We start from the raw sequence: 19518 nt of genomic DNA on the forward strand, positions 1-19518 counted from the left end.
GAGAGAGGAGAGGTAGAGGAGAGAGGAGAGAGAAGAGGAGAGAGGAGACGGAGAGAGGAGAGGTAGAGGAGAGATGAGAAGAAGAGGAGGGAGGAGAGAAAGAGGAGAGAGGAGAGGAGAGAGTAGAGGAAGAGGAGAAGGAGAGAGGAGAGGTAGAGGAGAGAGGAGAGAGAAGAGGAGAGGTAGAGGAGAGAGGAGAGAAAGAGGAGAGGAGAGAGTAGAGGAAGAGGAGAAGGAGAGAGGAGAGGTAGAGGAGAGAGGAGAGAGAAGAGGAGAGGTAGAGGAGAGAGGAGAGGGAGAGAGGAGAGGAGAGGTAGAGGAGAGGAGAGAGGAGAGAAAGAGGAGAGGAAGAGGAGAGAGGAGAGGAAGAGGAGAAGGAGAGAGGAGAGGTAGAGGAGAGAGGAGAGGTAGAGGAGAGAGGAGAGAGAAGAGGAGAGAGGAGACGGAGAGAGGAGAGGTAGAGGAGAGAGGAGAGGAAGAGGAGGGAGGAGAGAAAGAGTGAACAGGGAGAGGAAGAGGATTGAACAGTGAGCTAGGACCAGACCAGGACAAACAAGAAAACTAAACGAGTGACAGTAAACCTATATTTATTCCATGTTCTGGACACAACACTGCTTATATCATTTCCTCATTCAGGGTTCAAATAATACAACAATACATTTACATAGTTACAATGTTAATATCGTACGCCTATGGACATGTTTTCAGTTCATAAACATGAAGACTAATTCATTAACTTCATGAATTAATATACAAAGTCAAATTATTTCACTTTTTCAGTCCTCATAAATGAATAGGAAATATCTACATACCTCTGACAATTTCACAATTGTTAATATTTTAGCCAAAAAGATGGCTTGTTTATATATTTAAACATTTGACTATTTCTGATGTTACCTGACGTGTCGTCACTGCTGCGGTTCTGGCTGGGGCTCAGTGTATCTGACATTTCAGAGTCTTTAGCATCCATTTGGTTTTCTACAGAGCGACAAGAAGATACAACTTACAACAGGGGACAACTACTATAAAACACTCTCAGAACACTGAACTTCAAATAAATCACATGAAATAACATGTGGAATGTTGTCCCACTCCTCTTCAATGGCTCTGTGAAGTTGCTGGGTATTGGGTGGGAACTGGAACATTGTCGTACAGGTCGATCCAGAGCATCCCAAACATGCTCAATGGGTGACATGTCTGGTAAGTATGGAGGCCATGGAAGAACTTGGACATTTTCAGCTTCCAGGAATTGTGTACAGATCCTTGTGACATGGGGCCGTGCTTTATCATGCTGAAACATGAGGTGATGGTGGCGGATGAATGGCACAGCAATAGGCCTCAGGATCTCATCATGGTATCTCTGTGCATTCAAATGACCATTGAAAAATGCCATTGTGTTTGTTGTCCGTAGCTTAACCCCACCCCACCTCTGTTCAGAACGGTGACATCAGCAAACCACTCGCACACACGACGCCATACTGCCAGGAACAGTTGAAACCGGGATTCATCCGTGAAGAGCACACGTCTCAAGTGTGCCAGTGGCCATCGAAGCTGAGCATTTGAAGTCTGTTACAACGCTGAATTGGTGAGGACGACGAGTACGCAGAAGAGCTTCCCTGAGACGGTTTCTAACAGTTTGTGCAGAAATCTTTGGTTGTGTAAAATCAGTTTCATCAGCTGTCCGGGTGGCTAGTCTCAGACGATCCCACAGGTAAAGAAGCCAGATGTGGAGGTCCTGGGCTGGCGTGGTTACACATGGTCTGAGGTACTGAGGCCGGTTGGACATACTGCCAAATTCTCTGAAACAAAGTTGGAGGCGGCTGATGGTTGAGAAATGAACATTCAACAATCTGGCAACAGCTCTGGTGAACATTCCTGCAGTCAGCATGCTAATTGCACACTCCCTCAAAACTTGAGAAATCTGTGGCATTGTGTTGTGACAAAATTGCACATTTTAGCGTGGCCATTTATTGTGCCCAGCACAAGGTGCATCTGTGTAATGATCATGCTGTTTAATCAGCTTCTTGATATGCCACACCTGTCAGGTGAATGGATTATCTTGGCAAAGGAAATATGCTCACTAAACAAGGATGTAAACAAATTTGTGCGCAAAATTTGAGAGAAAAAAGCTTTTGCTCGTATGCAAAAGTTCAGCTCATGAAACATGGGACCAACATTTTACATGTTGTGTTTATATTGTTGTTCAGTGTAGATGGGCTCTGACAACATACAGGAACCATACGTTTTAGTTGTAAATCATTTGGTGCAACTCAGTTTGATAAGGGGAACAGAGTGATGTGATTCAGTTTGATAAGGGGAACAAAGTGATGTGATTCAGTTTGATAAGGGGAACAGAGTGATGTGATTCAGTTTGATAAGGGGAACAGAGTGATGTGATTCAGTTTGATAAGGGGAACAGAGTGATGTGATTCAGTTTGATAAGGGGAACAGAGTGATGTGATTCAGTTTGATAAGGGGAACAAAGTGATGTGATTCAGTTTGATAAGGGGAACAGAGTGATGTGATTCAGTTTGATAAGGGGAACAGAGTGATGTGATTCAGTTTGATAAGGGGAACAGAGTGATGTGATTCAGTTTGATAAGGGGAACAGAGTGATGTGATTCAGTTTGATAAGGGGAACAAAGTGATGTGATTCAGTTTGATAAGGGGAACAGAGTGATGTGATTCAGTTTGATAAGGGGAACAGAGTGATGTGATTCAGTTTGATAAGGGGAACAGAGTGATGTGATTCAGTTTGATAAGGGGAACAGAGTGATGTGATTCAGTTTGATAAGGGGAACAGAGTGATGTGATTCAGTTTGATAAGGGGAACAGAGTGATGTGATTCAGTTTGATAAGGGGAACAGAGTGATGTGATTCAGTTTGATAAGGGGAACAGAGTGATGTGATTCAGTTTGATAAGGGGAACAAAGTGATGTGATTCAGTTTGATAAGGGGAACAGAGTGATGTGATTCAGTTTGATAAGGGGAACAAAGTGATGTGATTCAGTTTGATAAGGGGAACAGAGTGATGTGATTCAGTTTGATAAGGGGAACAAAGTGATGTGATTCAGTTTGATAAGGAGAACAAAGTGATGTGATTCAGTTTGATAAGGGTAACAGAGTGATGTGATTCAGTTTGATAAGGGGAACAGAGTGATGTGATTCAGTTTGATAAGGGGAACAGAGTGATGTGATTCAGTTTGATAAGGGGAACAGAGTGATGTGATTCAGTTTGATAAGGGGAACAGAGTGATGTGATTCAGTTTGATAAGGGGAACAAAGTGATGTGATTCAGTTTGATAAGGGGAACAGAGTGATGTGATTCAGTTTGATAAGGGGAACAAAGTGATGTGATTCAGTTTGATAAGGGGAACAGAGTGATGTGATTCAGTTTGATAAGGGGAACAGAGTGATGTGATTCAGTTTGATAAGGGGAACAGAGTGATGTGATTCAGTTTGATAAGGGGAACAAAGTGATGTGATTCAGTTTGATAAGGGGAACAGAGTGATGTGATTCAGTTTGATAAGGGGAACAGAGGAAATATGCTCACTAAACAAGGATGTAAACAAATTTGTGCGCAAAATTTGAGAGAAAAAGCTTTTGTTCGTATTGACCCTGGCCAGAGATTACAGCTGCAGTTTAAACTGGTTTAGCCTGCAGAGACATGATATCAGCTGACCCAGGCCAAAGAGATTACAGCTGCAACTAAACAACACTGTGTCAGGTGTCATGATGTTGCCCTCTTTGAGTACAGCGACCACCATCCCCCGCTCTCTGCTTCTACAACCAGACTGCTGTGGGCAGAGTGAGGCCGTAAATTCCTATGGAAGACCCTGCCTCATGGACACAGTTATAGAGAGTAGTTTTCATGGAGACAAAGGAAATCCTTCCACCTCACAGAACTGAAGTACGAACAAATTTCATATTCAGAGAAAGTGTAAAAGATCGGTGAAGAATCCAGCTACGAACTGGTCCGTTTGGCACAACTTGGGAAGCTCATGGGAGACGGTGCGGCCACATTACCATAACGCTGTTTATATAATAGTCTCAGATATGAGGTTCACATCTAATTGTTGTATAAGATGAATGAGTGAGGATGATACTGTTTGTATAATGGTGTAATATGATTGTGGATGAAGAAAAGTACAATTCCCTTTTGATTTGAACTAAATCAGAGGACCGCCCCTGAGCCCAGTTAGGGCCAGACATCCTGGACCGCCCCTGAGCCCAGTTAGGGTCAGACATCCTGGACCGCCCCTGAGCCCAGTTAGGGTCAGACATCCTGGACTGCCCCTGAGCCCAGTTAGGGTCAGACATCCTGGACTGCCCCTGAGCCCAGTTAGGGTCAGACATCCTGGACTGCCCCTGAGCCCAGTTAGGGTCAGACATCCTGGGACAGCACTCTTCTGCCACTCTGAATAAAACCCAACTTTGAGAAATTATCAGTAGACTATGTTTTTCTCCAGTAGGAGAGGGACTGAAGGTTGTAGACCATTGCTGAATCTTTTAACCATACCAGGTGGTTAAAACTCTTAGACTATCGATACCGACAGAATAAGAATAAGTCTTTGGTACTAATTACTAGTCTGCAGCTGGGAATTCGGCATCATTGAACAAGGAGAACGACAACCGCCGAAACATCCATTCTATAACGAATGTGACTCTGAACAATCCCCTCTAACCACAACCGAGAGAGGGAGAGAAACGGACAATTCTGCAAAAGAAATGAACTTTTCACCAGCGATCAAGACGACACACTGAGCGTAAATATATGATCCTCAACACTGGGGCCCCACAAGGGTGCGTTCTGAGCCCTCTCCTGTACTCCCTGTTCACCCACGACTGCGTGGCCACGCACGCCTCCAACTCAATCATCAAGTTTGCGGACGACACAACAGTGGTAGGCTTGATTACCAACAACAACGAGACGGCCTACAGGGAGGAGGTGAGAGCCCTCGGAGTGTGGTGTCAACGTCAACAAAACTAAGGAGATGATTGTGGACTTCAGGAAACAGCATAGGGAACACCCCCCTATCCACATCGATGGAACAGTAGTGGAGAGGGTAGTAAGTTTTAAGTTCCTCGGCGTACACATCACAGACAAACTGAATTGGTCCACCCACACAGACAGCATCGTGAAGAAGGTGCAGCAGCGCCTCTTCAACCTCAGGAGGCTGAAGAAATTCAGCTTGTCACCAGAAGCACTCACAAACTTCCACAGATGCACAATCGAGAGCATCCTGTCGGGCTGTATCACCGCCTGGTACAGCAACTGCTCCGCCCACAACCGTAAGGCTCTCCAGAGGGTAGTGAGGTCTGCACAACGCATCACCGGGGGCAAACTACCTGCCCTCCAGGACACCTACACCACCCGATGTCACAGGAAGGCCATAAAGATCATCAAGGACAACAACCACCTGAGCCGAGGTCAGTACAGCGAGGTCAGTACAGGTGCATCAAAGCTGGGACCGAGAGACTGAAAAACAGCTTCTATCTCAAGGCCATCAGACTGTTAAACAGCCACCACTAACATTGAGTGGCTGCTGCCAACACACTGACTTAACTCCAGCCACTTTAATAATGGGAATTGATGGGAAATGATGTAAAATATACAGTGCCTTGCGAAAGTATTCGGCCCCCTTGAACTTTACGACGTTTTGCCACATTTCAGGCTTCAAACATAAAGATATAAAACTGTATTTTTTTGTGAAGAATCAACAACAAGTGGGACACAATCATGAAGTGGAACGACATTTATTGGATATTTCAAACTTTTTTAACAAATCAAAAACTGAAAAATTGGGCGTGCAAAATTATTCAGCCCCCTTAAGTTAATACTTTGTAGCGCCACCTTTTGCTGCGATTACAGCTGTAAGTCGCTTGGGGTATGTCTCTATCAGTTTTGCACATCGAGAGACTGAATTTTTTTCCCATTCCTCCTTGCAAAACAGCTCGAGCTCAGTGAGGTTGGATGGAGAGCATTTGTGAACAGCAGTTTTCAGTTCTTTCCACAGATTCTCGATTGGATTCAGGTCTGGACTTTGACTTGGCCATTCTAACACCTGGATATGTTTATTTTTGAACCATTCCATTGTAGATTTTGCTTTATGTTTTGGATCATTGTCTTGTTGGAAGACAAATCTCCGTCCCAGTCTCAGGTCTTTTGCAGACTCCATCAGGTTTTCTTCCAGAATGGTCCTGTATTTGGCTCCATCCATCTTCCCATCAATTTTAACCATCTTCCCTGTCCCTGCTGAAGAAAAGCAGGCCCAAACCATGATGCTGCCACCACCATGTTTGACAGTGGGGATGGTGTGTTCAGCTGTGTTGCTTTTACGCCAAACATAACGTTTTGCTTTGTTGCCAAAAAGTTCAATTTTGGTTTAATCTGACCAGAGCACCTTCTTCCACATGTTTGGTGTGTCTCCCAGGTGGCTTGTGGCAAACTTTAAACGACACTTTTTATGGATATCTTTAAGAAATGGCTTTCTTCTTGCCACTCTTCCATAAAGGCCAGATTTGTGCAATATACGACTGATTGTTGTCCTATGGACAGAGTCTCCCACCTCAGCTGTAGATCTCTGCAGTTCATCCAGAGTGATCATGGGCCTCTTGGCTACATCTCGATCAGTCTTCTCCTTGTATGAGCTGAAAGTTTAGAGGGACGGCCAGGTCTTGGTAGATTTGCAGTGGTCTGATACTCCTTCCATTTCAATATTATCGCTTGCACAGTGCTCCTTGGGATGTTTAAAGCTTGGGAAATCTTTTTGTATCCAAATCCGGCATTAAACTTCTTCACAACAGTATCTCGGACCTGCCTGGTGTGTTCCTTGTTCTTCATGATGCTCTCTGCGCTTTTAACGGACCTCTGAGACTATCACAGTGCAGGTGCATTTATACGGAGACTTGATTACACACAGGTGGATTGTATTTATCATCATTAGTCATTTAGGTCAACATTGGATCATTCAGAGATCCTCACTGAACTTCTGGAGAGAGTTTGCTGCACTGAAAGTAAAGGGGCTGAATAATTTTGCAAGCCCAATTTTTCAGTTTTTGATTTGTTAAAAAAGTTTGAAATATCCAATAAATGTTGTTCCACTTCATGATTGTGTCCCACTTGTTGTTGATTCTTCACAAAAAAATACAGTTTTATATCTTTATGTTTGAAGCCTGAAATGTGGCAAAAGGTCGCAAAGTTCAAGGGGGCCGAATACTTTTGCTAGGCACTGTACATACCCTACATTATTCATCTCAAATGTATACGTATATACTGTACTCTATTAACTACTGCATCTTTATGTAATACATGTATCACTAGCCACTTTAACTATGCCACTTTGTTTACATACTCATCTCATATGTATATACTGTACTCAATACCATCTACTGTATCTTGCCTATGCCGCTCTGTATCATCACTCATTCATATATCTTTATGTACATATTCCTTATCCCCTTACACTTGTGTCTATAAGGTAGTAGTTTTGGAATTGTTAGCTAGATTACTTGTTGGTTATTACTGCATTGTCGGAACTAGAAGCACAAGCATTTTGCTACACTCGCATTAACATCTGCTAACCATGTGTATGTGACCAATAAAATTTGTTTTGATTGCAATTGTTCCCGAATGAGTGAGCGTTCATGTGTAAGGGATTAGCATTTCAATTGTTATAATCAACTCTGTAGGGACTTCTTAGTCGACCCCCCCCATTGCCCCTCTGTCTAACAAGCTGCCATGCCGGGTCAGCCCACTAGGGCACATTCTATCACCACATGTAACCATATTCTGTGTTTGTTTATGCATGTCTGTGAATTACTTAGTTAGTAATAAATAAATGATTTAAGACAATTGATGTATGGATGACTCATAGTCAAGACTGGGTTTGTGCAGATGGCCAACAATTTACAACATTTGGAATGAGACTAACGTGAGGTAAAATAAATAAATCATTAATCAGAAGACTATTGATCAGATATGAAAATATCTGAAAGGTTATATTGGGAAATTATAACTTTGTAATCTGAATACTTTCCTTGGTGCCCTGACTTCCTAGTTAATTACAGTTACACGATTAATTACTTTGATCGCATTATACTAATTACAGGGAATCTTTGATAAAACTATGTCTTCAATTTAATGATAGTAAAGACATGACACAGGCTATATCTGGTATTTCCACAGGGTGGTGCTGCTGGACACATACTGGAGCTAATCTATAGATGTTGTATTGTCACATACACCGGATAGGTGCAGTGAAATGTGTTGTTTTACAGGGTCAGTCATAGTAGTATGATAGGTGTTGTTTTACAGGGTCAGTCATAGTAGTATGATAGGTGTTGTTTTACAGGGTCAGTCATAGTAGTATGATAGGTGTTGTTTTACAGGATCAGTCATAGTAGTATGATAGGTGTTGTTTTACAGGGTCAGTCATAGTAGTATGATAGGTGTTGTTTTACAGGGTCAGTCATAGTAGTATGATAGGTGTTGTTTTACAGGGTCAGTCATAGTAGTATGATAGGTACAGTGTAATGTGTTGTTTTACAGGGTCAGTCATAGTAGTATGATAGGTACAGTGTAATGTGTTGTTTTAAAGGGTCAGTCATAGTAGAATGATAGGTGTTGTTTTACAGGGTCAGTCATAGTAGTATGATAGGTGCAGTGTAATGTGTTGTTTTACAGGGTCAGTCATAGTAGTATGATAGGTGCAGTGTAATGTGTGGTTTTACAGGGTCAGCCAAAGTAGGACGGCACAAATTAGGATTAAGTGCCTTGCCAAAGGGCACAGACAGGTTATTCCAACCAGCAACCTTTTGGTTCTTAGCCCAAAGCTCTAACCACTATGGCCCCACTAGGCTACCTGCTGATTGGTTTTTAGCCCAAAGCTCTAACCACTATGGCCCCACTAGGCTACCTGCTGATTGGTTCTTAGCCCAAAGCTCTAACCACTATGGCCCCACTAGGCTACCTGCTGATTGGTTCTTAGCCCAAAGCTCTAACCACTATGGCCCCACTAGGCTACCTGCTGATTGGTTCTTAGCCCAAAGCTCTAACCACTATGGCCCCACTAGGCTACCTGCTGATTGGTTCTTAGCCCAAAGCTCTAACCACTATGGCCCCACTAGGCTACCTGCTGATTGGTTCTTAGCCCAAAGCTCTAACCACTATGGCCCCACTAGGCTACCTGCTGATTGGTTCTTAGCCCAAAGCTCTAACCACTATGGCCCCATTAGGCTACCTGCTGATTGTTGTTGAACCAAAAGTTTCCCTTACCTTTGAGTTTGTCAGGATTGGCAAGGCGGTCTCCTGCTGCTGTCTGGCTGTTCTGCAGGTGGGCATCTATCACCTCTGACAAAGACATGGAGATTCTATTACTAACATAGTACGACCAGGCTCATACCCACTACATACCAGTGGGAACGACCAGGCTCATACCCACTACATACCAGTGGGAACGACCAGGCTCATACCCACTACATACCAGTGGGAACGACCAGGCTAATACCCACTACATACCAGTGGGAACAACCAGGCTCATACCACTACATACCAGTGGGAACGACCAGGCTCATACCCACTACATACCAGTGGGAACGACCAGGCTCATACCACTACATACCAGTGGGAATGACCAGGCTCATACCCACTACATACCAGTGGGAACGACCAGGCTCATACCCACTACATACCAGTGGGAACGACCAGGCTCATACCCACTACATACCAGTGGGAACGACCAGGCTCATACCCACTACATACTATTGAGTCCAGTTTATCATGAATCATGGCATCCCCTGCCAGCTGTGACTCAGAGCAGGTACGTGAGGAGCTGCCTTGTTTAAAACCCACTGTGACTCAGAGCAGGTATGTGAGGCGCTGCCTTGTTTAAAACCCACTGGTTCTCAGAGCAGGTACATGAGGAGCTGCCTTGTTTAAAACCCACTGTGACTCAGAGCAGGTATGTGAGGAGCTGCCTTGTTTAAAACCCACTGTGACTCAGAGCAGGTATGTGATGCGCTGCCTTGTTTAAAACCCACTGTGACTCAGAGCAGGTATGTGAGGAGCTGCCTTGTTAAAAACCCACTGACTCAGAGCAGGTATGTGAGGAGCTGCCTTGTTAAAAACCCACTGACTCAGAGCAGGTATGTGAGGAGCTGCCTTGTTAAAAACCCACTGACTCAGAGCAGGTATGTGAGGCGCTGCCTTGTTTAAAACCCACTGTGACTCAGAGCAGGTAAGTGATGAGCTGCCTTGTTTAAAACCCACTGGTTTTCAGAGCAGGAACATGAGGAGCTGCCTTGTTTAAAACCCACTGACTTAGAGCAGGTAAGTGATGAGCTGCCTTGTTTAAAACCCACTGTGACTCAGAGCAGGTACTTGAGGAGCTGCCTTGTTTAAAACCCACTGGTTTTCAGAGCGGGTACATGAGGAGCTGCCTTGTTTAAAACCCACTGACTCAGAGCAGGTATGTGAGGCGCTGCCTTGTTTAAAACCCACTGACTCAGAGCAGGTATGTGATGAGCTGCCTTGTTTAAAACCCACTGTGACTCAGAGCAGGTATGTGAGGCGCTGCCTTGTTTACAACCCACTGACTCAGAGCAGGTACGTGAGGAGCTGCCTTGTTTAAAACCAATGCATGGTACTACTAGATGCAAAAGCCTTCACAGATCATTTTGAGGAGAGCGGTGTCAATATTAAAAACATATTCGCTATTACAACTGACATTCCCCCACTATGGTGTGGAAACAAAGGATTCTCAGAGCTGAATGAAGATAAGCTTGGCCACCCTGTGGTTAAATGTCACTATCATTCACCAAGAGAATCTGTGTTCCAGGATCAAGTCAGTCATGGTAATGGACAGCGCCTCTGTTTAGCGGGCTATAGAATTATTCAGTTTGTGGGAAATTAGACATTCAATAGACACAATTAGTTGTAATCCACATATGAAAATCAGAACTTGCATGCAGATCATTAGAAATGTTAGGATAAATTGTAAATTGGCACTCCACACAAAAAAGGTTGCCAACCCCTGCCTTAGAGACACACGTAACTTACCATCAAAGTTAGCCAGCCTGTGCAACGACGATCCCACTGCTTCTTTCAACTGCTTCACAGCTGCAGTGTGATACAAAAGAAAAAAAAAGGATCAACATCATGACATCTGACATGATATCTCTAGACAGCTTCTGAGGAGCAGTATCTGACATGTCTAGACATGATATCTCTAGACAGCTTCTGAGGAGCAGTATCTGACATGTCTAGACATGATATCTCTAGACAGCTTCTTAGGAGCAGTATCTGACATGTCTAGACATGATATCTCTAGACAGCTTCTGAGGAGCAGTATCTGACATGATATCTCTAGACAGCTTCTGAGGAGCAGTATCTGACATGTCTAGACAGCTTCTGAGGAGCAGTATCTGACATGTTACCTCTAGACAGCTTCTGAGGAGCAGTAGGTAGTCATTTTAATAAGAACAGCAAAACAATAATAATGTTTATCATGGCCTGTGAAATGGCTGTAGTCTATATGGTGAGGTCTACAGTCATGGCTCAGGGCAATCACTGATCATGGATTAATTATCCAAAGTAATTCATCATGCTATAATTCTCTCCTGAACATGACACAAAGCAGTCTGAATGTAGTGCTACAGACCGGTGCAGAGAGAACAGGTGGTGTCACCGTTAGCAGATAAACTACAGCACCAAACAGGCAACAGGGAAGTTAGACGCCCCTGACAGTACAAGAGAGGAACCAAACCGTTAAGGCTAATAATATCGGGTAAAAAGCTAGAAAGGTGTGGTTGGCGTGCAGAAAACGATGTGCGATTGTGAATGTCTCAACAGAAGAGAACAAGCTTATGCAATTATATGAAGAAAAAATAAGAAATAAACCACAATGAAAAAAATGGGGAAAGCATGTTTGTGATAATGAAAGGACGACTTCATTTCTGGGGACTCCTACACCGTTGAACCCCTCCAGTAGCCTGGCCTCAGATGCACTGAGCGAGGATAACCCTTAGAACACTGCAGTTCCCTTGACAACAGTAGAACACTGGTTCTATCATCACGGTACTTGGTATTTTATTATGGATCCCCCATTAGCTGTTGCGATAGCAGCAGCTACTCTTCCTGGGTTCCACACAGAACATGATATAATACAGAACATTAATAGACAAGAACAGCTCCAGGACAGAACTAAATCAATTAAAAATATATTGTTTTTAAAAAAAGGCACACGTAGCCTACATATCAATATATACACAAACTATCTGGGTAAAATAGGGGAGAGGCGTTGTGAGGTGTTGCTTTATCTGTTTTGTTAAACCAGGTTTGCTGTTAATCTGAGCAATATGAGAAGGTACGGAGTTCCATGCAATAATGGCTAAATATAATACCGTACGCTTTCTTTAATTTATTCTGGATTTGGGGACTGTGAAAAGACCCCTGGTGGCACGTCTGGTGGGGTGAGTGTGTGTGTGTGTGTGTCAGAGCTGTGTGTAAGTTGACTATGCAAACTATTTAGAATTTTCAACACAATGTTTCTAATAAAAATAAGAAGTGATGCAGTCAGTGTCTCCTCAACTCTGAGCCAAGAGAGACTGGATAGTAAACGTCCCCTTTTCAGGACCCTGTCTTCAAAGAGCATTCTTAAAAATCCAAATAACTTCACAGATCTTCATTGTAAAGTGTCTAAATACTGTTTCCCATGTTTGTTCAATGAACCATAAACAATTTAATGAACATGCACCTGCGGCCTATATTAATATACAGTACCACGGTCTAGACCAGCAGAATCCTATATTAATATACAGTACCCCGGTCTAGACCAGCAGAATCCTATATTAATATACAGTACCCCGGTCTAGACCAGCAGAATCCTATATTAATATACAGTACCCGGTCTAGACCAGCAGAATCCTATATTAATATACAGTACCCCGGTCTAGACCAGCAGAATCCTATATTAATATACAGTACCCCGGTCTAGACCAGCAGAATCCTATATTAATATACAGTACCCCGGTCTAGACCAGCAGAACCCTATATTAATATACAGTACCCCGGTCTAGACCAGCAGAATCCTATATTAATATACAGTACCCCGGTCTAGACCAGCAGAACCCTATATTAATATACAGTACCCCGGTCTAGACCAGCAGAATCCTATATTAATATACAGTACCCCGGTCTAGACCAGCAGAACCCTATATTATTATACAGTACCCCGGTCTAGACCCACAGAACCCTATATTAATATACAGTACCCCAGCAGAACCCTATATTAGTATACAGTACCCCAGTCTAGACCAGCAGAACCCTATATTAATATACAGTACCCCAGCAGAACCCTATATTAGTATACAGTAGACAAGCAGAACCCTATTAAAACATCCTATTGCAGAACCTATATTAGTATGCAATACCCCAGTCTAGACCAGCAGAACCCTATATTAGTATACAGTACCCAAGTCTAGACCAGCAGAACCCTATTAAAACATCCTATTGCAGAACCTATATTAGTATACAGTACCCCAGTCTAGACCAGCAGAACCCTATATTAATATACAGTACCCCAGCAGAACCCTATATTAGTATACAGTACCCCAGTCTAGACCAGCAGAACCCTATATTAATATACAGTACCCCAGCAGAACCCTATATTAGTATACAGTACCCCAGTCTAGACCAGCAGAACCCTATATTAATATACAGTACCCCAGCAGAACCCTATATTAGTATACAGTACCCAAGTCTAGACAAGCAGAACCCTATATTAATATACAGTACCCCAGTCTAGACCAGCAGAACCCTATTAAAACATCCTATTGCAGAACCTATATTAATATACAGTACCCCAGTCTAGACCAGCAGAACCCTATTAAAACATCCTATTGCAGAACCTATATTAATATACAGTACCCCAGTCTAGACAAGCAGAACCCTATTAAAACATCCTATTGCAGAACCTATATTAATATACAGTACCCCAGTCTAGACCAGCAGAACCCTATATTAGTATACAGTACCCCAGTCTAGACCAGCAGAACCCTATATATTAGTATACAGTACCCAAGTCTAGACCAGCAGAACCCTATTAAAACATCCTATTGCAGAACCTATATTAATATACAGTACCAAAGTCTAGACCAGCAGAACCCTATATTAGTATACAGTACCCCAGTCTAGACCAGCAGAACCCTATATTAGTATACAGTACCCCAGTCTAGACCAGCAGAACCCTATATTAGTATACAGTACCCAAGTCTAGACCAGCAGAACCCTATTAAAACATCCTATTGCAGAACCCTATATTAGTATACAGTACCCCAGTCTAGACCAGCAGAACCCTATTAAAACATCCTATTGCAGAACCTATATTAGTATACAGTACCCCAGTCTAGACCAGCAGAACCCTATTAAAACATCCTATTGCAGAACCCTATATTAATATACAGTACCCCAGCAGAACCCTATATTAGTATACAGTACCCCAGTCTAGACCAGCAGAACCCTATTAAAACATCCTATTGCAGAACCCTATATTAGTATACAGTACCCCAGTCTAGACCAGCAGAACCCTATTAAAACATCCTATTGCAGAACCCTATATTAGTATACAGTACCCCAGTCTAGACCAGCAGAACCCTATATTAATATACAGTACCCCAGCAGAACCCTATATTAGTATACAGTACCCCAGTCTAGACCAGCAGAACCCTATTAAAACATCCTATTGCAGAACCCTATATTAGTATACAGTAACCCAGTCTAGACCAGCAGAACCCTATTAAAACATCCTATTGCAGAACCTACATTAGTATGCAATACTCAACAAAAATCAATGCAACATGCAACGATTTTAAAGATTTTACAGTTCATACAAGAACATCAGTGAATTTAAATAAATATATTAGGCTCTAATCTATAGATTTGACATGACTGGGCAGGGACGCAGCTATAGGCCCAACACTTGGAAGCCAGGCCCAGCCAATCAGAACAAGTTGTTTTAAACAAAGGGCTTTATTCCCCCCACCAGACGATCCCACAGGTTTAGAAGCCAGACGTGGAGGTCCTGGGCTGACGTGGCCACACGTGGTCAGCGGTTGTGAGGCCGGTTGGACGTACTGCTACATTTTCTAAAACAACGTTGGAGGCGGCTTATGGTAGAGAAATTAACAAATTCTCTTGCAACAGCTCTGGTGGACATTCCTTCAGTCAGCATGCCATTTGCACGCTCCCTCAACTTGAGACATTGTGGCATTGTTGTGTAAAAACTGCACATTTTAGAGTGGCCTTCATTTGTCCCCAGCACAAGGTGCACCTGTGTAATGATCATGCTGTTAAATTAGCTTCTTGATATGCCACACCTGTCAGGTGGATGGATTATCTTGGCAAAGGAGAAATGCTCACTAACAGGGACTGCAAAATTTAGGGGATTTTTTTTCTTCAGCTCATGCATCTTGGGACCAAAACTTCACGTTGTGTTTATATTGTTTTTCAATGTAGTAAATCAAAATAGTTAACAAGCTTAAGTGTGGTTACTCCTACTGCACATCCCATACAGTATGGTGGTTACTCCTACTGCACATCCCATACAGTATGGTGGTTACCCCTACTGCACATCCCATACAGTATGGTGGTTACTCCTACTGCACATCCCATACAGTATGGTGGTCACTCCTACTGCACATCCCATACAGTATGGTGTTTACTGCTACTGCACATCCCATACAGTATGGTGTTTACTCCTACTGCACATCCCATACAGTATGGTGGTTACTCCTACTGCACATCCCATACAGTATGGTGTTTACTGCTACTGCACATCCCATACAGTATGGTGGTTACTTCTACTGCACATCCCATACAGTATGGTGGTTACCCCTACTGCACATCCCATACAGTATGGTGGTTACTCCTACTGCACATCCCATACAGTATGGTGGTTACTCCTACTGCACATCCCATACAGTATGGTGGTCACTCCTACTGCACATCCCATACAGTATGGTGGTTACTCCTACTGCACATCCCATACAGTATGGTGTTTACTCCTACTGCACATCCCATACAGTATGGTGGTTACTCCTACTGCACATCCCATACAGTATGGTGGTTACTGCTACTGCACATCCCATACAGTATGGTGGTTACTCCTACTGCACATCCCATACAGTATGGTGGTCACTCCTACTGCACATCCCATACAGTATGGTGTTTACTGCTACTGCACATCCCATACAGTATGGTGGTTACTCCTACTGCACATCCCATACAGTATGGTGTTTACTGCTACTGCACATTCCATACAGTATGGTGGTTACTCCTACTGCACATCCCATACAGTATGGTGGTTACTCCTACTGCACATCCCATACAGTATGGTGTTTACTGCTACTGCACATCCCATACAGTATGGTGGTTACTCCTACTGCAAATCCCATACAGTATCCTGGTTACTCCTACTGCACATCCCATACAGTATGGTGGTTACTCCTACTGCACATCCCATACAGTATCCTGGTTACTCCTACTGCAAATCCCATACAGTATGGTGGTTACTTCTACTGCACACCCCATACAGTATGGTGGTTACTCCTACTGCACATCCCATACAGTATCCTGGTTACTCCTACTGCACATCCCATACAGTATCCTGGTTACTCCTACTGCACATCCCATACAGTATGGTGTGTACTGCTACTGCACATCCCATACAGTATGGTGTTTACTACTACTGTACATCCCATACAGTATGGTGTTTACTCCTACTGCACATCCCATACAGTATGGTGGTTACTCCTACATCACATCCCATACAGTATGGTGTTTACTGCTACTGCACATCCCATACAGTATGGTGGTTACTCCTACTGCACATCCAATACAGTATCCTGGTTACTCATACTGCACATCCCATACAGTATCCTGGTTACTCATACTGCACAACCCATACAGTATCCTGGTTACTCCTACTGCACATCCCATACAGTATGGTGTGTACTGCTACTGTAACTCCCTTACATGTGTGGTATTTACTGCTACTGTACATCCCATACAGTATGGTGTTTACTCCTACTGCACATCCCATACAGTATGGTGGTTACTCCTACTGCACATCCCATACAGTATGGTGTTTACTCCTACTGCACATCCCATACAGTATGGTGTTTACTGCTACTGCACATCCCATACAGTATGGTGTTTACTGCTACTGCACATCCCATACAGTATGGTGGTTACTGCTACTGCACATCCCATACAGTATGGTGGTTACTCCTACTGCACATCCCATACAGTATCCTGGTTACTCCTACTGCACATCCCATACAGTATCCTGGTTACTCCTACTGCACATCCCATACAGTATGGTGTGTCCTGCTACTGTAACTACCTTACATGTGTGGTATTTACTGCTACTGTACATCCCATACAGTATGGTGTTTACTCCTACTGCACATCCCATACAGTATGGTGTTTACTCCTACTGCACATCCCATACAGTATGGTGTGTACTGCTACTGCACATCCCATACAGTATGGTGTTTACTACTACTGTACATCCCATACAGTATGGTGTTTACTCCTACTGCACATCCCATACAGTATGGTGTTTCCTGCTACTGCACATCCCATACAGTATGGTGTTTACTGCTACTGCACATCCCATACAGTATGGTGTTTCCTGCTACTGCACATCCCATACAGTATGGTGTTTACTGCTACTGCACATCCCATACAGTATGGTGTGTACTGCTACTGCACATCCCATACAGTATGGTGTTTACTACTACTGTACATCCCATACAGTATGGTGTTTACTCCTACTGCACATCCCATACAGTATGGTGGTTACTCCTACTGCACATCCCATACAGTATGGTGGTTACTCCTACTGCACATCCCATACAGTATGGTGGTTACTCCTACTGCACATCCCATACAGTATGGTGGTTACTCCTACTGCACATCCCATACAGTATCCTGGTTACTCCTACTGCACATCCCATACAGTATGGTGGTTACTGCTACTGTACATCCCATACAGTATGGTGGTTACTGCTACTGCACATCCCATACAGTATGGTGTTTACTGCTACTGCACATCCCATACAGTATGGTGGTTACTCCTACTGCACATCCCATACAGTATGGTGTTTACTGCTACTGTACATCCCATACAGTATGGTGGTTACTGCTACTGCACATCCCATACAGTATGGTTTTTACTGCTACTGCACATCCCATACAGTATGGTTTTTACTGCTACTGCACATCCCATACAGTATGGTGGTTACTGCTACTGTACATCCCATACAGTATGGTGGTTACTGCTACTGCACATCCCATACAATATGGTGTTTACTGCTACTGCACATCCCATACAGTATGGTGGTTACTGCTACTGTACATCCCATACAGTATGGTGGTTACTCCTACTGCACATCCCATACAGTATCCTGGTTACTCCTACTGCACATCCCATACAGTATGGTGGTTACTGCTACTGTACATCCCATACAGTATGGTGGTTACTGCTACTGCACATCCCATACAGTATGGTGTTTACTGCTACTGCACATCCCATACAGTATGGTGGTTACTCCTACTGCACATCCCATACAGTATGGTGTTTACTGCTACTGTACATCCCATACAGTATGGTGGTTACTGCTACTGCACATCCCATACAGTATGGTGGTTACTGCTACTGTACATCCCATACAGTATGGTGGTTACTGCTACTGCACATCCCATACAGTATGGTGTTTACTGCTACTGCACATCCCATACAGTATGGTGGTTACTCCTACTGCACATCCCATACAGTATGGTGGTTACTCCTACTGCACACCCCATACAGTATGGTGTTTACTGCTACTGCACATCCCAAACAGTATGGTGGTTACTCCTACTGCACATCCCATACAGTATGGTGTTTACTGCTACTGTACATCCCATACAGTATGGTGTTTACTGCTACTGTACATCCCATACAGTATGGTGGTTACTGCTACTGCACATCCCATACAGTATGGTGGTTACTGCTACTGTACATCCCATACAGTATGGTGGTTACTGCTACTGCACATCCCATACAGTATGGTGTTTACTGCTACTGCACATCCCATACAGTATGGTGGTTACTCCTACTGCACATCCCATACAGTATGGTGGTTACTCCTACTGCACACCCCATACAGTATGGTGTTTACTGCTACTGCACATCCCAAACAGTATGGTGGTTACTCCTACTGCACATCCCATACAGTATGGTGGTTACTGCTACTGCACATCCCATACAGTATGGCGTTTACTGCTACTGCACATCCCATACAGTATGGTGGTTACTGCTACTGCACATCCCATACAGTATGGTGGTTACTCCTACTGCACACCCCATACAGTATGGTGTTTACTGCTACTGCACATCCCAAACAGTATGGTGGTTACTCCTACTGCACATCCCATACAGTATCAGATCTCCCAACACAGAACCACAGAGCCT

General features: G+C 43.5%; 1 protein-coding gene across 8 annotated transcripts in view; it reads right to left on the reverse strand.

Moving 5' to 3' along the window:
* LOC110494844 (sarcolemmal membrane-associated protein) overlaps positions 1–19518 on the reverse strand; it is a 112513-nt gene that overhangs the window by 40892 nt on the left and 52103 nt on the right. For 4 of the 8 annotated variants that reach the window (XM_036950985.1, XM_036950983.1, XM_036950984.1 and 1 more), the window contains 3 exons: positions 11061–11120; positions 9279–9353; positions 898–978 (listed from right to left, as the gene is read on the reverse strand). In XM_036950985.1, the coding sequence (XP_036806880.1) occupies positions 898–978; positions 9279–9353; positions 11061–11120 (216 nt within the window). The remainder of the gene's footprint in view (positions 1–897; positions 979–9278; positions 9354–11060; positions 11121–19518) is intronic. The other 4 variants (XM_036950988.1, XM_036950987.1, XM_036950986.1 and 1 more) reach the window with 3 other exon arrangements.

The sequence above is a fragment of the Oncorhynchus mykiss genome, chromosome 17, assembly GCF_013265735.2.
Source record: "Oncorhynchus mykiss isolate Arlee chromosome 17, USDA_OmykA_1.1, whole genome shotgun sequence".
Lineage (NCBI taxonomy): Eukaryota > Metazoa > Chordata > Actinopteri > Salmoniformes > Salmonidae > Oncorhynchus > Oncorhynchus mykiss.